Source organism: Thunnus albacares, chromosome 20 (genome assembly GCF_914725855.1).
Source record: "Thunnus albacares chromosome 20, fThuAlb1.1, whole genome shotgun sequence".
NCBI classification, from domain to species: Eukaryota; Metazoa; Chordata; class Actinopteri; order Scombriformes; family Scombridae; genus Thunnus; species Thunnus albacares.
In genome coordinates this window covers 7,930,234-7,953,161 of record NC_058125.1, presented here as the reverse complement: position 1 = coordinate 7,953,161, position 22,928 = coordinate 7,930,234, and the positions used below count along the sequence as shown (strand labels likewise).

At 41.9% G+C, this 22,928-nt stretch overlaps 1 protein-coding gene across 8 annotated transcripts in view; it reads right to left on the bottom strand.

Annotated features, from left to right (window-relative positions):
- Nucleotides 1-6,606: 6,606 nt before the first annotated feature.
- Nucleotides 6,607-22,928, bottom strand: part of mrtfab (myocardin related transcription factor Ab) — a 38,186-nt gene continuing 21,864 nt past the window's right edge. For 2 of the 8 annotated variants that reach the window (XM_044337028.1, XM_044337025.1), the window contains exons 3-18: nucleotides 18,749-18,804; nucleotides 18,020-18,095; nucleotides 17,093-17,254; nucleotides 15,765-15,928; nucleotides 15,515-15,655; nucleotides 15,245-15,313; nucleotides 14,483-14,667; nucleotides 12,728-12,899; nucleotides 11,800-12,195; nucleotides 10,685-11,704; nucleotides 10,296-10,502; nucleotides 10,118-10,210; nucleotides 9,576-9,716; nucleotides 9,350-9,442; nucleotides 8,297-8,360; nucleotides 6,607-8,187 (exon numbers count right to left, since the gene is read on the bottom strand). In XM_044337028.1, the coding sequence (XP_044192963.1) occupies nucleotides 7,601-8,187; nucleotides 8,297-8,360; nucleotides 9,350-9,442; nucleotides 9,576-9,716; nucleotides 10,118-10,210; nucleotides 10,296-10,502; nucleotides 10,685-11,704; nucleotides 11,800-12,195; nucleotides 12,728-12,899; nucleotides 14,483-14,667; nucleotides 15,245-15,313; nucleotides 15,515-15,655; nucleotides 15,765-15,928; nucleotides 17,093-17,254; nucleotides 18,020-18,095; nucleotides 18,749-18,804 (3,626 nt within the window). In that variant the 3' untranslated portion in view covers nucleotides 6,607-7,600. Of the gene's footprint in view, nucleotides 8,188-8,296; nucleotides 8,361-9,349; nucleotides 9,443-9,575; nucleotides 9,717-10,117; nucleotides 10,211-10,295; nucleotides 10,503-10,684; nucleotides 11,705-11,799; nucleotides 12,196-12,727; nucleotides 12,900-14,482; nucleotides 14,668-15,244; nucleotides 15,317-15,514; nucleotides 15,656-15,764; nucleotides 15,929-17,092; nucleotides 17,255-18,019; nucleotides 18,096-18,748; nucleotides 18,805-22,928 lie in introns of all 8 variants that reach the window. The other 6 variants (XM_044337024.1, XM_044337030.1, XM_044337029.1 and 3 more) reach the window with 5 other exon arrangements.

Here is a 22,928-nt window from a genome sequence, read left to right as displayed (position 1 = left end):
GAGAGCGTATTTCAGTTCTTAAAAGTATTGTACTGTTGAACTGAAACGTGAAATACCAACCATGTAATTCATTATTTGAATGATATTTCATTGATAAATTTAGATTTTACATTTGCTCATTCATTATGAATTTGTTTGCTGTATATGTGTCTGATATGTTTCTCTATTTTTCTGGACAAACTGATCAAACTTCTGTAGAAAAACCGCTTGTCCCATATCAACGATTTGACCCAATTAGCTCCAATGGACACAGGCAACATGTGTCAAACTGTCTGACACCTCCTCTATGCTAATGAAGATCTATTGATCTGGAGTAGAATTAACAGAGCAGACGATTGTTAACTAGACATTCATGCTTCATCGTTCAGAGTCAAATATCTTTTTCCACACACAAACCTCTTCTGCAGTCTGTGATTCATCTGAAATAGAAAATGTATCCAGAATATTCCACTTTCTTTAAAAAAAAGAGTTAAACCAACATATCATTACTCTCCCTCCCTCCTCTCCAACATCTGTGGAGTTCAGTATAAATACCCCTAAACCAGGCCAACGTTACGTAACTCTGCCTCACACAGTTTAGCTGTCCCAAGGTTATGTTAAAAGACACAGACCTCGACTGGTCAGCTGTGAGCGCAGCCTGGCTACTCAGATCCCACCCAATTAGTCATGTCGATTTCATTCTTATTACAGAATGGAGTAAAATCCAGTTATTTTCTGTTGTCGAGTTTGATTTAGAATTTAAAATACATTTTAGATTTCAAAAATGTAGCTCAAGAAAAAAAACAAAACATCAAATAGACTTTTTTATTGTTAATGCTGTTTTTGCATCTATTTTTACAGCAATCCTTTGGCCTCAGGGCAACAAACCAGCACACGCATCTCTTAACAATGACACAACATGGAGAAAATGTTGGTGCTCTAACCTTTTTATGTCAAACAAGCAGGGTGCAGGATGCTTTAAAGAGCTCATCTGCTGCTTGACTTCACTAATTGTTGTAGTTTGTCACACCGATGAAGGCACTCACATTACAATGAAATTACTTAAAAAACAGCTTGTTTATTCGTGACTTTAAATGAAAACAAAGCTTTTGCATACAGAAATATGCAACAGGTGCGTCAGAGGGAAGCACAATTTGAATAAAAATGAGAAAAACTCCTGCACACTGCTGGAATATTTATTAGTTTACAACATTTCGGTTCAACCTTCATCAAGTATATTGACATATGGTAAATGCTAAATCGGATGAGCCAGAGGGGTGAACTCTCGCGAATGCGGTTAGGGTTAGGATTAAGATTAGGGTTAAGGTTAGGGTTAAGGTTAGGGTTACATTAAGGTTAAGGTTAGCATACAAATCTCGTGAGAGTTTCACAAATTGTCCCTCTGGCCTATCAGATCTAGCACCAACCTTGACATATCTGATATTAATACACCTGAAACATTGTAAACTGATAAATATTCCGAGATAGTGTGTGGGAGTTTTTCTCATTTTTATTCAATTTATGCTTGACTTTAAAATCTTGAATGAAAATGTTGATTGAAATGACTGCAGCTGTGCCAGCGACTTTAAAAAACCATGTGTGAGAAGCAGTTTATAGCAACAAGCTAAGCTATTTTTTTCCAATATGACATGAAAGCAGCACCAGTTTTAACTCTGCAAAGTCTATTTTTTTTTATGTTGACTGTCTGAAGTGAACAATGCCCCCAAGGACAGCTTATGTTATACCTCCCCCTATACAGTTCACACACCACATCACACAACTGCCACAAATTGCCATCACCACTTAGTAGGTGGTTGTAATTAGGTAACTGAGAGGATCAGAGGAATCCACTCTCAGTCAGCGAGCTCAGAGTGACTGTTTTGACTGCTCTGTTTGCACATCCTCCTCTGCGACTGTCTCGCTGTCTCTCTGTTTTGCCCACGTACCTCTTGTCTTTCAAACAAACAGGTGTAGAACAAAACACCGCTGCTATTCTCTCAGTGCTCATCTCCCTCTTTGCCTCCCACTTCCTTCCCTGATCCCCCCTCAGTCTCCCCCCGCCTGTGCAAATGTCAGCCTTCACATCCTCTGCTATCAAAGGCTCCGCAGTCTCAGCAGGATCCACCCAAACCTGACTTCTCCTCTCACATCATACAACTTCACACCAAAAGGAGACGGAGGCACGACGAGAAACCTTCGCTCTCCCCTGAAACACCGAAAGGTTCGGCTGAACAAACACATTGGTTTTGTGCAACTTTTCTCTCAATAATGCTGCAGCCCAGAATCTGAACCCACAAGCAAGATTCACACACGATACACACATCACGCTTCACCTTCCATCATCTCTACATTTTGTAACACATAAACGTTAACAAAGGACAAACTATTGTCACTGTGAATATCAATGTCATAGAAATCAAAATCATGATACCCCAAAAACTGACATTACCTCATTCTGACAAAGTAACAACGCACAGGGAGTTTAAATCTAAAACCTTTAGTGTCTTCAGTTACTAGATCAGTTGATGAGTCATAAGGAGTGTTATTCAGCCTGAGAAAATGGTTGTATAATCTGGTTCTGGAAGAGCTTTACTATAACTGAGACAGATTTGTAATGGAAATCCTGTTGCAAACTGGGGGGCTTGGAGTTTGAAAGGTGTGAGTGTTTACCAGCCAAGGAGGGTCTAACAATGAGTGTGTTTTCATACGTGTGCTGTTTAATCTGGTTGATTCGGAGTCTGGTTGGTTTTCTGCCTTGATGAGATTTGTTTTGGCACATCTGAACACAGTAATCACACTCGGCGGCAGACCAAAACAACTGTACCGAAACCCTTTGAGAAGGTGGTCTTGGTCCAGTCCCAAATGAACTCTGGAGCGGTTTGTTTGTGGTGGGAACGTGATCCGACCTCGATCCAAACCAACTGGCGTACTCTGCAAGTTTGAGGTTAACGGCTCTGTAATTAGAAGCTATCATTGAGGTTTCAGGTCAAATTTCAGCTTTGGTTCTGAGAAATGACGCTTTGTTCCCAAGTTTCTTGAGAAATAGTTTACTTGACCGCAAGCTTTAGCAAGTCCACTAGAATCAGAGACATAACTGTTAAATTAGCAAGTCTAACCACAAACCTGTTAGCATTTATTTGGTGAATTGCAGGTCACGAAATCTCTGAGTTAAACCTGGGATAAATTAACCTGTATTGTATTTCTATGTAATACTTGGCCCCAGATTGTCTGTGTGCTCATTTTTATTAATCAAAAATAACTTAACAAAAATGAACCATGTAAGCACAAGACTGTCTGAAAACTAGATTTTTTTTTTTTACAAACAGGGTGGTCTCATGTCAAGGCATGTCATGTCAGTTGATAGTGTGCTTTAGTGGTTCATGCAATGCACCCAATCAAATTCTTAAATTGATTAAACGACCACAAGCAGTTCACACAGTGTACTTGGGGTTTTTGGGGCCGCAAGGGGTTCCCAGTTGCCCGCTTTGCCTGTTCAGTTATCCAGTGTCTAGGTTAGATATACAGTCACTGCTGCAGCAACATATAAATGACTGTATTTCGAAAGTGTAGTTAGAATCTGCCTTACGTTTGAAATATTTTAATCCTGTTGAAACTACAGTCATATGTATACACTGTATAGATAACCCAGACATATAACAATTTTTACTTTACAATATAATTTACCCTGGTTTTTGATGTACAAGTCACAAAATGAATGCTCACTGGTAGAAGTAGAGGTAGAAGAAGAAAATCACCACAGATCACTAATCTGGATCCATGTCTAGATCAGTAAAAGTCTTCCCCAGTAACCTCTTTGACACCCATGGCATGATTTCATAGCTATGATGGCGGTCAGTGTGAGCAGAGGGGTGCCACTTTTCTTTCATTCTTGCAGCCTTCACATTTTGGTGATAAAATTTTTCCGTGCACGTGTGATTAAAAATCCTGCGTGACTGCTGGCTGCGAGGTGGTGTTCTCCTGTCAGCGGGATGTGGAATACAGAGGAGATCTTTAGCCCTCGTGGCGCTGCGGCCCTTTGGAGCTCACTGTAGTTAATTAGTGGCAAGGCCTCGGGACTTTTATCTGCTCTGTGTATAGGACTGCACTGGGGAACTGCTGTGACCTGTGTGTCTGTGTTTGAAGTGCGTTTGTAAGAGTGTGCTGAGCTGGTTACATGTTTGCGTGCTGTGCATTGAAAATCTGTGTGTGTGTGTGTGTGTGTGTATGTTGGATTCAGTGTGTTCGAGAGCTACAGAAGGCTCATCAGGCTCTTTGAGAGATGATAAGGGCCTGGCTGAGTGACGCTTGAAGAACTGGAAAGAGGACGTGAACGAGTCAAACAAGGCATTAGAGCTCGATTCAGTCCGGTGGCGTAAAGAAAGGGAAGAGGGGGAGATGAAGGAGAGGTCACTTCACTCTCTCTGTTCAAAACAAGAGCTCCCTAATTACTAACACTTTTCTCCTTAATTCTGCTCTATTGAGGCTTCTGTGGGTAGAAATTAGTCTCTCTTCACTGATGGTTTTCTCCCTGTAAGAGACGCCCTCGTTTGAGTCCAACCCTACATTTACCTGTGATTTTCTTGCTATTAAACTCTGCTGCACCTGCATAGAACAACTAAACATGACAACCTGGTTAATGTTTCGCCACTTATCTGCAAGAAAACAACAAAAAAAGACAGTTTCCAGAATTGGACCGTACACCAGTAGCTGTTTTGAAAAGTATTAATATGATAGCATTGGGGTTTAGGTTTCTGTCTTTATTATTATAATGAAGAAAACACCATGTGTGATTCTCTCCTTTTCTGCTGCTCTCCCATTTTGTGATTTATGTTAATATGATGAGTGGAACTTTAAAAAAAAACTTGAAAAAAAGTAAACCTTGCTGCATTTTGCACTAATAAGCCAACTACCCCGCAAAAAAATATATCAGTGAAGTAAACTGTGTGCATTTACTCACCCTTGAGTCTCTGTTTCATTCTCTGAGTTAGAGGTTAAGCGTTAAACGTTTCATCTTGAAACCAGTAAATAACATTCTGCAGTTCTGGTGTGAAAAAAAGAAAGATTAAATATTGCAGTACAACAACAGTGAGAGAGGAAACCATGTAAGGTAATAGCATAAATACACACTGTGTGTGTGTCAGGCAGAAGATATCAGTTTCTTCCCACAGATTGTTTTACATGACAATTAAGTATAAGAGCTGCCAGTGGAAAGAAAATATCAGTCACAGGTTTTAGTGTAGTTGACACTGAATCACTTTTTGAGGACCATTACTGTGTTGCTGTGTGTTTAGTACAACAGATCACTTTCAAAGTCATTATTACTGTGTACAAATGGAGCATTAATGATGACTAACCAGATAACATAGAAGACACAAAGACAATCACAGTGTAAAAGAGTAAACTGACTTGATTTACTTGTTTTACACAGTTTTCTACTTATAAAGACTTACACTGCACTGAGTGATCAGGGAAATTAAAAAAAACAAAAACAAACACCTGACAACTGAAAATTTTAATGTCTGGGACACTCAAACCCCAAACTTGAGAGTCAGGCAGACAAGTGGACAGGACTCTCCATACGGCATGAGCAAACATGTAGAAGTTTATTGGGGGTTGATAGGTCATAATGCGCAATATCAAACTATCAATACTAGGTGGAAATTGTTGCAGTATAAATGGATCATTCACATATATATATATATATTACACCCTACTGTCTTACATCAATTTAATAAAAATAATTCAGACACTTGTATATAATGTGGCTCAGAGGATATTAACATTTTGTATGTGGAAGTGCCAGAGGATGACTAATAAACCACAAACAATTATTACAGATCTAATCAGATATTGTTTCCTTTTATCATTTCCTTTCTGCCACTGACATTGTAAATAATATGGGGGCGCTTTATGCACTACCTGGAAACCAAGTTACCCTGCAAACTTTTCTGATGAAGTGATGAAGAAATGTAGTTTATATATGACAGTATGGTGAACTATACATTCCCCTCATATATTAGTTTGTTTTCCTTCTGTTTTGCTTTACTTTTTATGTCCTTATTTCATGTGGAAAATGTGAAAACTTAATTGTAATAAATATCTTCAAGCAATCATGTAGACACAAATCAGATTAAAGAGCAAATACTTGAGGAATTTTCCCACATGGCTGAACAAAAATAAAGTTAAAGGTCTCTACAATAAACTATCAAGGACTAAATGCCAACAATAAACTAAAGAAAGGGAAACATTCAGTTTTTGCATGAAGTCCACTGTCAATCAATCTATGTGTTTGGCACTGCCAAAAATCTGTATCATGTTAAGCACAACTAAAATTTGAACTAGAAAACAGCCAGACACTTGTTGGTATCCTTGTTGGCAGCTGATTTCTTTACAATGGCGCCCTCTTGTGACTCTTCCCTTTATCACCAGGATTATTTTTCCACAGATAGTGAAGAGCAGGTTACTAATGATTTGATAAATGATGAAGTTATCAATAATAACACTAATAAAGCAAGCTCAGATTTCTCTTTTTATAAAGTGACTATATTTGGACACTGTATTCATTTTATAATTTCATTTTACTCATTTGTTGCGAACATGTAAAATAAAAACAGACACATCTTTGAGTTTTTATAGTATGTTTATTTTTTAAACTTTTTTTCTTTAAAAAATGACAAGGTCCAAGTGTTTTGGAAGCCCCGCCCTCACCCTATGTTCCCCAGCCGGCCAGCTCGACTCTAAGCAACCAGCAAAGAAAAATAAGTCATATGGACAATTGATAATATACACCCCATATACAGCAATACATAGTGGTCTACCATGTTACCAATAATACGCAACCTCCAATGAGGCTTCAATTCAAACTGTTGCCAATGATATGGTTCATTTCAATAGCAACTCTCAACCAATGACGGTTGTGTTTTTGACTAGTGTGGGCGGGGTTCAGGTTGCCACGGTAAGGCGGCGAGGCCACCGACAGCTGCCTTTCTTTTTCACACCATCCGTTGACGGCTCAGCTGATCAATAATATAACACAAGGTGGCTTTCGGTCCGCCTCACCAGACAGCGCTAAGATTGACCTGAACGCCCTCTTTAAACCAATCAGATTCAGCATAAGTGCAAAGTTTAGGAGGCACTGGCACACACACGATGCTATCTCGAGAGAAGCCCGAGTTAACGTCATTGACGGCCCCTCCTCGGCTCTCATCTGTCGAACCGTTTCCGAGGGTTGAAATGACGTTTCGGTGAACAACGACCGCCTGTTGATTCACTTTGACCTGGTTAATGCAGGACAGAAAAGACGGGATTTTATCAGCTTGTCTCAACAATCTGCTGTTTGGATCCCCATAGAATTACAATTCAAAAAAGATAACTTACAGTCCACCAAGTCCTTTTCTATGAATTTCATTTCTATGTTTCTTTCTCATTTTCACCTCATCCTGAATAAAGTAACAGCCAGTGAAAGACAGGGCAAACTGTGTGTGTGTATGTGTGTGTGTTTGCATGTGCCAGTGACTCCTGCAGTGGTAGAGACAGCATAGAGAAGGTATCTGTATGTGCATAAAATAAAGACGGAGCCTGTACACAGTGTGAGCGAGCGCGCGTCCCTCAGTGGGCGGGGCTACAGACACGACTCCCAGTGCAGCTGCAGGTCTGTGCTGTCCAGAAAATCGGCCGAGAAGACGCTCGGCGGAGTGTGCGGCGCCAGCGGGGCCAGGCTCGTCCCTCCGTCTCCTACCCCCGCTCCACCTCCTCCTCCTCCTCTCCCCCCTCCGCTGCCCCCGTTCCCTCCGCCTGCGCTCCCCACCATGGAGATATCCAGCCAGTCCATGCTGTCCAGGGTGGGGTCGCCAAAGTCTAGCCCCGTAGAATGGGGGGAGAATCCCAGGTCGGACGTGTCCATGGGGGAGGGAGGGTGGTCCAGGATGCTGGCGGTGCTCAGCATTTGGCTGTGGAGGTCGTCGATCAGCGTCAGGCCACCGTCCGGCTCCACGCCCAGCAGCGGGGCGCCGGTGGTGCTCTCCAAGAAGTCTTCCAGGCGTCCGCTGCCTGTGCAGGGCTCTCCTATGGAAGGCTGGGGGGAGATTAGGGGAGAGGTGGGGGTGGGAGGGGAAAGGTGGAGTGGGGACGGGGGAGAAGATGGGGAGGGCGGGTCAGAGTGGAGCGGGGCGAGGGAAGGGTCGGGGTTGGCCTTGAAGCCGGGGATTTCTAAATGGAGACGAGAGAGAGAGAGAAAACAAGAAAATTCTCATCATTACACATAATGACAGACTCATAACGTCCTTATGTCATCAATGTTTGTGTCACAGTTTCTCACCTCCGCTCTTCAGCAGGATGTCAAACAGGTCGTCCATCTGCTGACTGTTCACACCATTCTCCTGCTAACAGAGAGCAACACGGTGTTATCCATCAGCTGACAAGAACACACATACACAGCTTCACTAGACGGAAAACAAAAATTACATCCTAAAACACAACAATTTTAACAGAACTTTAAAACTTGATTTATTAATCGTTTCCTCTAGAAAATGTTAATTTGGTCTGAACAACAGTCCAAACCCAAAAACCTTCAGTTTACAACACTAACCAGTAAATATCTACATTTGAGAAGCTGGAATCTGATCATTTCTAGCATTTTTGCCAACATAATTACTCAAAGTTACATAAATTATCAAAATTATTGCCAGCTAATTGATCAATTAACTAATTTCAGCTCTTATTTAAAGTTTCTGGGCCCATTTTGATGTCTATTTAAGTGGATCACATATTATAGCAGATCTTAACTTCTCCTACGCAATGTGCAGCATTTTTCTTTAATCTAAAACATTAAAAGGTTCAATTTGGTCACATTTAGAATCTAAAGCCAGGAGAGGAGGAAATGTTTTATGAAGTCTTAAAGAACCAGAACACAATATTCAAGCGACAAGTGTGATTTTTACTTTCTCTTGTCTGGAAACACTTGACTGACCAACGTTTCACTTTTTATACCTCCAGATATGTCACATCTGAATGAAACAAGTTTAAACCCACTCTCTGGGGATCCCCTAAGGCATTATGGAAAACAGTAGACAGTAGCTAAATTAAGAAGTAGAGGTGATAGACTGAGACAAGTCGGCAACACAAAAAAACACACATGAGAAAAGGGAAGAAAATAAAAACCCCTAAATAAAAACAGACTGATGACATTAAACAGCAGCAGACAAATGGAGAGCAGCTTTACAGTCGAGCACTATCACAACACTGCTGTACTCATTTTACCCAAAATTCATTCAGTAAAACAAATGTGAGGAACTAAGATGGAAAAATGGAGGGACAGACAGAAAAAGGACAATACCAAAGGAAAGACGGAAAGAAAGTCTGGAGGACATACTTTGGAACGCTGAGTAGGAAGGGAGGTGTTGGGTTTGGGAGAGGGAGGGGTAAACAGTGTGTGCCGGTCGTAAGGCGGACACACCTCCTCTCTCTGCCAGGATGGAGTGATGGAAGTGATGAAATGAGAAAAGAAAGAGAAACAAGGAGAAAAAAAGGTCAATGAAGTTTAGCAGCAGAGATGAAATGATGATGGGAACTATCGGCGGCGGAGGCGGTGCTGTTACCTTGAGGGACGAGATTATGTTGCTTTGGCTTTCGCTGTCGGACATGTCGTCGAAGAAAGGCTGCAGATTGGGCGGAGCGGTGACTGACTGGCCAGGTTGTGGAACACCACTGGTGTCCAAGTGCAGTGCTGCCTTCTGTCCCTGAGAGAAGAGAGTGGAAATATTTAGACTTTACGACGGCGGACATCAAACTTGTTGGATACTCAGCTGATTGATCAAGTCTTATTGCTGAATGTCATGGCTCTCATCAGCCCAGTAGATGATTTTAAACTGTGTTAATGGTGACATCTTGTGGAAGAAAGAAGCAACTCCTTGGAAGATGCAGACAGTCCTGCTGCACTTTGTTAAATTACATTCATTAGCAGATGCTATTGTCCAAAGCTCCCTCATTTTACAACTATTTTATAAGAAACGGCAAATATATTTGGTGAGTAGTCAAGTAATAAGTTGGGTAACATGCAAAAACATACACATACACATGCACAATGAACAAAATTAATTAAAATTCATGTTGTATAGTGACATATTCCGAGTTGTCGTACCTTTTTGATTGGCTGGCTCACAGGCTCGGCCTCTTTCTGCTCTTTTGATTGGCTGTCAGTGCTGGGGAGTTTACTAGGAGTCGACTGCAATCTCTGAAAGACGACAACAAGGGTATGACTGATGATGGTCTATCCTGGAGTGGATACATGTTACATCACAGATGAAGTTTGGCTGTACCTGCAGCGTGATGCGTCCGTTGGTTTTGGCCAATGAGGACACTCCGTTCTGTCCGTCCGTGGTGTGACTGGTCAGAGCGATCAAGTAGTGGTTGCCGTTGCTGTCGGTGACCAGTGTCGGCGTTCCGTTGGCCTTGAGGAGGTCTAACGAAATAGCCTGAGTGTGGAACTGAGTGCCGTTCTGTTGGTTGATGAAGACTGGAGTCACCTGGAAACAGAAAGGACAGTTATTTCATCCATTTTACTGTCATTAAAACTTATTAGCATTAGTTATTTCTTGAATGTATTGATGTTGCAGTTGTATTTCAGTTGATATGTGAAACTGAAATGACAATATAAGATGGCAGATGATGTTGGTGATGAATATGTCTGAGTATTTGTGGTCATTACCTGTTGTGTGGTGACAGCTGGCGTCTGCTGTTTCTGCCTCTGCTGAGCCTTCAGCTGCCTCCTTTGTTGAGTTTGGTTCGCTGCAGGCTTCTGAGTTGCCACCGTCTGATTCTGGATCTGCACCTGAACCTGCTTCAGCTGAACCTGGTTCTTCTGCTGAGCTTGGACCTGCCCTTGTGTTTGCTTCAGCTGGTTCTGCTGCACCAGCTTCTGCTGACTGAGTTTCTGCTGGGCCAGTTTCTGCTGTGCTAACTTCTGCTGGGCCTGGAGCTGCTTCTGTTGGGTTTGCTGTATGATGAGCTGCTGCAGTTGCTGCTGCTGGTGGAGCAGGATTTGAGCTTCTTTCTTCTGCTGTTGTTGTTTTTGAGGGTTTGACTTGACCTCTGCCACTTTCTGCAGCTGCGTCTGACTCTGCTGCAGGTGTTTCTGTTGTTCGGCTTGTTGGACTTGCAGCCGATGAATCTGCTGCAGCCTGAGCAGAGTCTCCTGAGAGCACTGCATGGGTTGGGCCAGTTTTTTTATCTGGGCCTCCTCTGTTACTCCCTCCATCCCCTCCTCAGACTCCAACTCCTTCTTCACCTTCACCACGAGGCCGTTGGGGAGCGTAGGGGGCTGAATGGCTGAGGCTTTTATCAGAGTTTGATGTTTAACCTCTGGGGATGTCGTTCTGCTCTTCTCACTTCCCTCTTTCTCCACCACTATTCCACCCGCTATCTTGCCCTGCTCCAGCTGGGATCTGAGCGTCTCCACCAACCTCTGCTTCTGCCTCAGCATCCGAGTCAACTCCTCGATCTGTTTGTCCTTCTCCTGAAGCATCTGGTCTTTGTCCATGGAGAATGTGTCCATGGCTACCCCAGACAGGGGCTCTGGAGGCTGGCCTGAAGCGGGTGAAGTCCTGGAGAGGCTGCATGAGCTCTGGGTTTCCTCTTTGACCTTGGAGAGTGGCTGTGAGAGCGGGGAGACATTTGGCGGGTGCTGAGGAGAGTGGTGCAGGGTGAGTTGGGTCAGGGGAGAGCTCACCTGAAGGATGAGAAAGTAGGATGTCAGTGAAAAGGCTTGAGGGAAGAAACATTTCATTTAACAACAACCAAAAAAGGTTAAGATGTAAATCTCACCATCTCTCCAAACATGTCTCCATTACAGCTGGTTTCATCTGGACTCATCCCTGCTAACGACCGCTCAGATGGAGTCGGCGACACAGGCGGGCTGGAGTTGGTGCTGCCGAAACGCATGACTCGCCCTGGAACAGTCTGAGCCAATGTGGAAAAAGCTACCTTAAACCCGCCCTCTCCTGATTGGTGTTCAGAGGTGGTAGTTGTGGTTGGAGAGGATGTGTTTGTGTTAGCAACCGAGACCACGCCCTGCTGGCTGGGCTGCGATATGCCATTTTTCAAAACCGCTGCGGTGGAGCCATTTTGTTCTTGATAGTTGCGGAGCCTCTCAATGAGATCATTCTTGGTGCCTGACACGGTCAAACCACGTAATTTCAGTTCCTGCTTTAACTCAGCGACCTGTAGGATGAGAAACCACACCAGCACTCATACAACAGATAATGACTCAAAATGAAAGAGAACAAAACAATAGATATGTGAGGGACAAAAAAGTATCAAGTTCAGTGGAACATCCTTTAGCCTGACTTTTAAAAAGGTCATATAAGTGGTGTGAAGGGACAGCAAAGCATGACATCATATTTTGAGAATAAACAAATGATGTAATTTTCCCTCATTCAGCAGTTCCTTCATTTTTTGAGATGATAAAATGACCTCACTTGTGGGCGATTTTTAAGTTCACTTATTCTCAAACTTTGAACTTATGTGTCAAAACATGCTTGATCATTTGTATTAGTCAGTGAGAAAGTTTTAAATAAACACAGAGGACCTGATCTCATTCATTAAATGGCATTAAAACAAGTAGCTAACATGACCTCCATTAAAAAGATATTAGTTTTAAAAAAATATTCTGATTAAATTTAGTTTCCAATGGTGTAGCAGATGTGCTATGAGGTTCTATATTTATGACACTGGGTAAAGTTGTTTAAATTACTTTGAACTCATCCAGGTTGGCTGGCAGAGTGCTTGGTTTGACTCCTCCCACTGCTGTTTGGCTCTGCCGGGCAGTCCCGCTCTGATTGGTGGGGGCTGAGGTGGTCGTCGTGGGAACACTGCGGGAGGGGGAAGGGCCGGAGTTGGTTGTGGGAGGCTGCTCGGTTGGTGGCCTGAAGGGAGACAAAAAACAGCTGTATGTAGTATTTCTCTGACAGAGCAGGAATATTTAACAGAGGCTGTATCACAGGTTCATGCAAATGCAGAAGTGCAAATTAATAGTTTATTTGGCTTAATTAATGGTTTCGGTGGATTTTTACACTTTCAATTATATCACACTTTTATTTCCTTAACCTGATTGCTTGTAATCCTTCAAAATCAACTACCTTTCAAGTGCTAATCACCAATCATTTGCTCGCTGTTTTATTGCATCAATAAATTGTTATTCAAAAACTGAGTATATGTCGTAAGTCACACATTTTACTGTCAAGACACACCTGTTGCTCTGGGATTTACTTTAATTTTGAAATACTAGTGCAGTGCCTGTTCAAAACATGCTTGCTCAGAATGGGTAAACTGCTTGGCCTCCGGCCGCTACTTCAACACAGAAAAATTAATACAGTTGATGTGAGGTGTGAATGAGTATATACACCAACAACATGAAGGAAACTAACATTTTATTATACACAGATGTTATAAATAATAAATACTCATAGTAAATAAATGTTCTTTTCTCATTTCAAGTAGCCTAAAATGAGGGCTGCATTTAAAACTAAAATAAAGTGGATTGGTCATATTGGGCTCTTAGATCGTTTATTTTCTGTGCCTTCAGCTCGGATTTGAGTGGGTATGTTTACTCCAAAAATTTGTGCTGTCTCTGTTGTGGTGCTTCACAATCGCCACAGTCTCGGAACATAAGAGACAAACTGGTTTTGAACTGCCTGTGGAAAGTATTTTCTTCGTTTTACATGTTTAACCACAGTAATTGTGTATTGGGCTCTGACCGCTTCCAAAATGTGGGTGACCTACGTTCAACGATGTACCTGAATGCCTCCTGTGCAGACACTCACTTACTGCTGCTCTGCTTAACCTGCTGCTAATGCTACGCTTTCTGTCTAGGCACGGGGTAAGATTGTCTATCTATTCTTGATTAAAATCTCTGTTCACTGTATACTTTTCTCTTTTTAGAGCACTTTTCTCTGACTCGTGTCATGCCTCGTCTCTGGTCTCTGTGACATGCTGGAGGTGCCCTGTGCAGGGCTGATTGACAGCAGAGTCCTGCCCCTGCACAGAGCGGAGTGGCTCACTGATCGCTGGTTTATTCAAAGTTTAAACATATTACATGTTCAAATTGCACCAAATTCGACACTGCACTCCCTTGGGTCCCCAGTCATACACCTACAAAGTGTGGAGTTGATCAATTGAACTGTTCAAGAGATATGCGAAGGACATACATACAGTACAGAGATTCCTTCCTTTAGTAGACAGATTACTTCTACTTGGAGCTCTAGGCTCAAAATATTCATCCAAAACCCACTAATGTGGAAAGAACAAGCCACAGCAGAAAGGTTTGGAGAAGACAGTAAGTCATAATGAAAACCGCTACAAGCTGTGCTGCAGAAATGATTTTCATGTGAACCACACTACGTGTTTAATATAGGGAAGAAAAAGGAGGGTGTTCCGTTAAAACCACTGCAATCAGTCATCCTCACTTCCACATCATACACACACATACGCGGTCATGCTTGATACTCACTTGGGAGGGGCGGGCAGGATGGTGTGGTAGTTGTAGTGCTGCTGTTGCTGGCTGAGGATCTGCAGCTGCAGGAAGAGCTGCTGCTGATGGAGGAGCTTCGCATAGGATGAGTCCATCTGAGGCGGACGCTCCTTGTCTGCCTTCTGGTCCGGAGGGATGTACTGGTGGTACTTGAGCTTCTTCACCTTCACCAAGACAACAAAGACAGTTAAAGGACAATTCCACCGTTTAGTACTTTCACACTAATGGATAACATCAATGTCTGACATCTCTGCTTCATCTAGGTCTACTTCAAGTGTCAAGAATTACCATGAGAAAAATGGAGAGCCTAATAGTAAAAGCATATCTACAGCACCTATTCCAAGAAAAGGCAACTATATTCTTGTTTTGAGGATACTGCGGTTGACGGAATTGGTATCTCTTCCTCTTCTACTATAGATATCTCCTTGTATGACTGTTATATGTCAAAAACTTGACATATTTTGACATATACAGAGCCCCCCTGCTCTGTGAATCTAAAGGAACCAAAACCACAGCCCTTTAAAAACGGCTCTTCCAAATCTGATGAGTCACTTTAAATGAACTCCAGCTCCTTGGCAAAATCTGACAAACACAATCTTCATTCTCAAAAACTGAACTGCAGTCATAAATCACTCTAAAAATGATGTGCTGACAGCTACATCTTCATATTTATTTATACTTCTATTTAGTTTCCTGTGTCAGTGCCTGTTATAATGAAAATGAAACAAAGAGCTTGCTGACCTTGGGTTTGCTGTCCTTTGGTTTCTTAGGTCTCTGTTGAGGGCGGTCTGAACTCGTCTTAGCCTGAGACTGCTGACAGAAACCGTGAGAAATGGGGTCGGGGAGGAGGCGGTAACGAAATGAGGAGAAGAGGGAGGGTTAGACAGTTATAGCTGCTCCACAAATAGAGATTAAGGTCAGATTTAGTCAAAGTCGTCAAAATCTGCAGAATGTTCAGCTCGAAACAAGCTAATGGATGAAAACACAGTGAAATAACTTGCGTTCCTTCACCTTGATATGTCCAGTAGAGGGGCGGGAATTTGCTGGCGTCCCTGTCGTCCCATTTGTCGCTTTTGGGAGCGGGGAGGAGTCTGACCCATTCACCTGGGGAGGAGGTGGTGGAGGTGGTGGAGGAGGGGGCTGCGTAAGGAACTGAGATAATACAGTATTACTCTGGTTAGTGGTGTGATCATGTTTATAATCACTTTTTGTATTGTTGGAATAATTTCAAGTACAAGTCACTCTCATTCTGCAATGGTACCTGTGTGGGGGAAATGTCCCCATTCTGGGTGAGTCCGTCAGTGGGGGACAGCTGTGGGACAGCACTCAGGGGAGAGTCGTGATTGGTTAGCTGGTCTGGTGACAGTGCATCACTGCTGTCTTCATCTAAAGATGAACTCTCTCCCCCAGCTCCCTTTGGAGAATCTGTGACAGACCAGAATACATACATATATGAATACATCATAATGATATTCACAATCAGAATATGAACCAGCTTAGAAGAAATAAGGCAGTAACTGTGGCATCTTTAGGTGGTCCTACTCTCTGGCCAGTAAAAGACTGACAATAGCTTGTGAATTTGGAAATTCTCACAGTCAGAGTAGCCAGAGGGCCGACCTGTTCATTTCCTGGCCTCATCATGCTGTGTAACACAGTCAAAAAGAAAACTGCTAAAAAGGAAATGACTAATTATAGAGAAGTTACACAACACTGTATGTTTCAAAAGACAACTATGTCCAAACATACTGTAGTTGTTGTCCATCCAGTGAGATGATGCAACTGACAGCTGCTAAGCAATGTGCGCGTCATGTGCTTATACACTCACTCTTACAATACTGCATTACAATTTTGTGGAGATACCTGGATGTTGTAATTTCTCAGCTTAAGGTGTGTTCCCACTGAACCTTAATTAAATTTTAGAGGTGACGCAACTGGACACGAGGGCAACTCAGTGATAGAGGGGAACAGATTGTAACCTCAATGCAGTAAACACCTGCGTTCATCCCTGAGCTGTATGGCTCCAATAGATTCAGCAAACATTTGTCAATAAAGTCAACAATTTACTTTGTGTTCAGTCTTAATGCATTTTAAGACGTCCAGTGTTTTGGTGTTTATAAGTTTAGCTTCATGAATCATACTGCTTGCTTGCGAGTGTTACTGAATGTTGTGTAAGTGCGTGCGTGTCTCTGCACCAGCATACTTGTTTGAATGTTATAAATTAAGTGTTTTCTTTGCACTGTGTTGTTTTTGCTTCATCTTTACTCCACTGTGTGTCTCTTTAAATGATTCAATCTGAATAAATGACATTGTTTGAACGTATGTGCATGTGCAGTATGTGTATTTACATGTGACTATGCCATGTGTTCATATGCTTTTTGTGTGTAACTGTAATGCGTGTTAATAATTGCAAATTTGTGTGTCTTTACTGACACAACTGTGTACTTATTAGAACGTCCTTATTGAATTTGTCTGTATGTTTTACATATTTCAAAAACACAACAGTGATCGGTCTTAACACTGTTAGTAAGTCTGTCCATGTATCGAGATGTATGCAACTGTTTGAATGTTAGGGGGTGTGTGTGTAGTTACCCAGCGGTGAGTGCTGCAGAGGGCAGCTGACAGACAGGATGTTCTTGTGAACCAGTTCGATGGGACCCGGTCGGTGGGAGATCTTGTCGTTGAGGTCGTCGGCCAGTCGAGCTCGCTTCAGCTGCAGCTGCTTGGCCTGCAGGGAGGGCTCTGCAGACGTCTCTGTAGAGGACACAGCAGGATAACATGTAGTCAAAACACCCATTGTGACCATATAGATGTACAGCAAAATCAAGATCAGGTTAAGTGGTTTGCGTTCACAGAGTGTTAACATTGCAATGCAACATGTAATCCATTTGAGTATTTTCAGCTGATCCACAAAACAGGAAGTTGGCTTTCTGAAGTACACAGATAATGAGTTTTAAGTCCTGTTTTACCACTTCCTACTTTTGAATTTAAACTCAATATAATTAAAAGAAACCCCAAAAGCAAACCTGCGGCTACCTCAAACTTTGAATGGATAATTATACAAGAAAACAAATAAAGATTATGAAGCATGAAAATACATGACGCAAATAAACGTGCCACTAAATGAAAACCTTACACTGCAACAGTTTTCTAAAAACCTGCAGATACCACTGCAGAGCACTGGTAAGATAGAAACATACTTGTTCTAAATTGATGTTTGTGGCCAAATCAAGTTAATGAGTTTTATAGTGCTGTGTGTGCTATAATACTTTGTTCAGTGCTGTGAAATTATAACAAATTAAAGTTTAACTCAGTGCCCGTATGTATATGAAGGAGGAACTGTGCAATAAATCTTATAACATGGAGCTGGTTCCGTTTTGTTTACCGTATGGTTCCTTTTTAAGTCAAGTTTCATGTATTTTTACGTCACCTTCATTCCCTTATGATATCTCTAAAGAAATGACTTTGAGACTAACGAAGCTGTTCTACCTATTGTGCTTGAAATGATACAAAACTCACCCTCCAGAATGTGCATCCTAACCAGCTCAGAGCGCTCCGGACGACACCGGATCTTCCTCTTCAGATAGTCCTCAGTCTGGGCGTGACACAAGAGACGGAGGAGGATCAGACCAGATAGAGAGAAAACATTTGCTATATTGCAATGACCTACTCTGCCATTGTACATCCTTTTTGTTTTGTTGCTGTCTTGGACGCATAACTGTATTGTTGCATCAAGTGTTAAACCAGTTCTGTGACTTCATTCTTATTTCATTGCTTTGTGTAGCCGCCCCCTTTTTTACCGTTTGTTGGCAGTGATGGCTCTTGTTGCTCATGCTAACTATGCTATAACTAAAAAAACATCTATGAACCAGGTTATTGGTTAAATTACTATTCCAAAACATAAATTAGCTACTTAGTATGTTAGACCAGATGAGGATCATTAATTTAAATCTTCACTCAGCAAATTTGCACGTTGGCAGCTCCAGATGGCAGCGAAAGGTGCGTAAATCTGACTAACTCTTTCCATCCCTTTAGGTTTTTGTGGCTTCATACCTAAAGAGTGAGACCTTACTACAGTTTATATTGCACACCAAGTTTCGATTTATAACTTCCTGTCTGCAGATAAGCGCAACAGTAGAATTCAGTCTGAAATACTGCTTCGTTATTCATGCTGTTTATACTTATGCCGTTTAGCCCAAAGCAAATCCTTTAAGAAAGCAGGAGATTCACAGTACTTAAGACACTCACCCTTGCTCGCTCCAGACTCCTCCTCTGTTCGTGAAAGGCTGCTGGGCTCTTCAGTGCTGCATCAACGGAGGGATGAAGAGAGGGGGGAAAAAAAAGAGAGACATAAATGTGAGTTCACACAGACTCTGATGGGACTTGTGATGCTCCTTTCAGCGAGTGACAATGTGAGAGCAGATGCAGCAGTAGAAGAAGACAGACTCAAAGCAGAAGTGGCTGTGAAACGAGAAGGTCAAGAGTGTTATTCTCAACCACATACTCTGACGACTGCTCGGTAGGCCGCTGCAGCATGCAGCATATGCAGGAATGAGGCAGTGCAGTGGGAGCCACATGCATTATCAGAAAGGAAATAATAAATGCAACTGTTTTTCCTTGACCTGTAGCTGTTCATGTTTTCATTGTGCTCACTGTGGCTTTTACACTGAAGCAACTGCAGGAAGTGTTGAGCTGCAATCAGTGGTGGTGACTTAGCTTAGGTAAGGTGGGTTGTACCGAAACAGGTACTCAGTCAACCCACATGGACACACATGACTGTAACCATGACAAAGCTTTTCCTGACCCTTACTCAGCACTTTTATTAGCAAAACCTTAACAACACCTCCCTCCTCTGGGTGCTGAGCTGGTCGTGTTACTTCATACAGTTTTTCTATCTATTCCCTCTCTTGTTGATCGAGGTTAGAAGTTGGTTTGAACTTATGTTTGGACATTTCTTGCAGCTTTTCAGCCAAGATTAAGGTGGAGAAGCACTAATTAAAGTTTAGGTGAATCCCTACCCTCCGAAAACATAGAACCTGCCTGACTTAACCCCATGTCAACCCAGGAAAACCCTGGTTCCTTTTATATTTTAATTTTCAAACGGTGGAGATTTCTAAAGACTTCCGGATGCTTTGTCCCTGTGTACGTCAGTAAACAACGGTATTTCACAGAAGAAAAACCTCACTATGTGCTATAGTTTTATTTTCATTTCAAAACAGACGACGTGACTTTAACAGTGAATTTCTGGTGTCATAGACAGCAGACAGCCCAAACTATTTTAAAGGCCGACTGTCTGCGGAAAGTCTGATAGATGGACTGTGGCTGGAAGTCTGAGGGGACATCAATTCTTGATGACCAGTAGTCTGGAGCGGATCTTTAAAAAGTAGCGAGAGAACAGAGGAGACTGTAGACTGATGGATAGACTGCTGCGCGCAAACAAAATCTACATTCATCACGGCACTCAGCCATGACCGTCTCTTATGTCTTTACTTATGTGTGAGCAGAAACATGTATTTATGTATTTTTAGAAAGACTTAAGAGAAGCTCAGATCCTGTAATCTGGAGAAACAGGCAAAAAATAAATTCAGTTCACAACAAACAAACAACGTTCCAAAATTTGGATTATCATTTTAAATCTTAAAATTTTGGTTTATATAATTTTTTTAAATGTTGAATGACACAAGGTAAAATGTGTAACAGGTTTTATTTCATCTTCTTTCTCATAATTTTAAAATAAAAATTTTTGATTGATTTGCACTTTTTTTAAACACAATTATAAGAGGATAACAAATGTTAAAGACAATAACAAACTGTATTGTCTTTAACATTTAGAAACATTTTAATGTCGAGGCGAGGCTTTAGTAAAGCTAAACAGACATGTTCAGAGATGTTCTCTCTCTATTTGGGGAAGGATATTGGGAGGACAGCGGCAGTTACGATGATGTAAGATAGCAATCGTCTGATTGGTCAATAGCTGGTGAAATCCCTGCCAAGGGTGTGTGAGTGTGGATGCTTTGGCCACAGTGGGTGTCAGCTGTACATGTGCCAAAGATGACTGGGTGGGGGAAGGCATTCCTAATGTCACAACTCTTTGAGGTTCAGAGAGGACCTACATACCAGTTGTGATATAACCAAGCGGCCAAAATCATAACACAACGGCACAAAACTGAAAACTGCTCAGCTGATCCTGAACATCTGCTGAAACTAAATAACTTGAGATTTATTATTGTGATTTTATACCTGGTGAATGGAGTAAGTTTCTACAAAAATGCACATTTTAACTGCTCAATGTTTTTATAAAGCAATTGTTCATCTAGGGCGTCAACAAATCCTACAGTTTCCCCTGTCACTGCGGACACAGAACGGTTCATTCTAACTTGAAAATGCTCTCTTAAGCAGATGAATTTGGAAAACACCGGTCTCATGTTGTTATGTCTGTGGGAAAAAATGAGCGTTTCTTAAAAACTGACCTATAATTGTCAGCTTGTCAATTTCTCAAAAGTACTTCCACTTCGCAGTATGTTAAGTCACCAAATTCCTCTGTCGCCACTGACTCACTCTGTCATTGTCTATAGTGTGTGTCAGTGCAGTCATCTCATAATATTGCTATTGTTGACATTTCTGCACCAGTATCAAAACATAATTCAATTAAGGTTCTCAGTACAACACCCAAGGAACTAGTTAACAACAGCTAGCCTTTATTTCATGCAATTCACAGAAACAGACATATCAGTAACAACACTTGTACTGAGTGTTAAGCTGAATTGACACATACAGTCCAAGACAACAGAACGGCATCAACTGTCTGGACACTTTTTAAAATGATCTGTTGATTTAACGATGCGTCCGACTGTTAGTTATTGTTTGACACCCTTAAACAAACTAAAATAATGGGAAAATTAATCTGAATGTGCTCGGTGGGATGGAGAATGTTTAGCATATACACAGCATTTTCAAATCCATCTGCATGAACGACCTGATACTGCACCTGACTCTGACCCAACAGTCCTTACATAACAACGCAGGTGTTTATGAAGAAACTGTGTGGTCAAATTTATCAGCCAGCAGCACAGACATACAATGAAATGTTCTTTTGAGTCATTACATTGTACGACTTTAAAAAAAATATGGGTGACCTCCTGACACAAAAGCTTTCTCTTTACTTTATTATTTTATTCCCATTATAAATCTATTTATCCAGCTGCGTTGCTTCAGGCAGAGGTCGAGTGCCTTGCTGAAGGACACCTACACAGAACTTACTGAGAGATAGAGGCTGGAAAATTACTCATTCACACCACCTACAGTATCAAAACCAGTGTGATACCACAGAGGGAACTGGTCCCTCATCATGGTCAGCTTTCTCTACGTCCGTTGTTGACAAGAAGTCACAGTCATCTGCAGTCTTCCTATGGGTAATTTACCACGACCGCTTCACTGCTCTTCCAGCTAACTTGCCACCTCATGAGCTAAAATACCCTACTATTTGTTTCACTCTCCCTCCTCTCGTTGCTCCTCATGCAGTTCATATGATCTTTATGGCCCAATAATTCAACAGGGGGGCTTGACGGCTGAACAGCCTTTGCTCTACCTTGCAGAGTCTCCTGGGAACAGTCAAAATAAGGGCTGTTTGTAAAATCCTGTGTTCCAGGAAGACGTCACCCTGGCAGCACATACCATCTTTGATGGATCTCTTATAAACCCCTGCTTTATTTTGTCTCCGTGTCATGACAGTTCTATTTAATTTAATTTAATTCTACCAGTATATGCTGATCCCAGTCCAGCTAACTGCCTGGCATGAGGCCCTGTTGCATAAGCAGGACAAATTTACGGTAGCTACTAAATGGCTGAAAGTAAAACTTCATGCCACCCACTAAAACAAGCCATTAGTCTGAGTGTCCACTCTAGTACGTTCTTTCATGCCTAACCCATTTATGCAAGTGTCCTAGCCAGGTTAGAAATATTAAGTGCCTTTTAGTGAACAGACATGCTAACTAATTCATCCAGGTTTAGATATTAACAGCAGCCAACAGTAGTGGTGGTGTACAAGCAGAGTGTGAGTTAAAAACTGCTGAGAATGTACTGACATCAAGCCTGAATGAGGCCTAACATCCACCTTGTCAGATATCCTACCTCACTGTGAACATCTTCTTCTATTCTACAGTCACTTGGTCAAAAAACATTAACTACCATACAGCCTGTATGAGGCTGAACGCTGGGTGCTTAACGAGGAAAAAAAAAAAAAAAGTATCTCCGCCTCTTTTAAGTGCGGAAGTCTGAAACAGGAAGTAGATACAGAAGAAGAGGAAGCTGTCCTATTTGATAACACAAAGTGGTGCAAAGACACCACTAAATATGACACATGCACCCATATGCTGATAATACATGTAGATAAGAGCTGACATTTTCAGAGAGCGACGGAGGGAAAAAG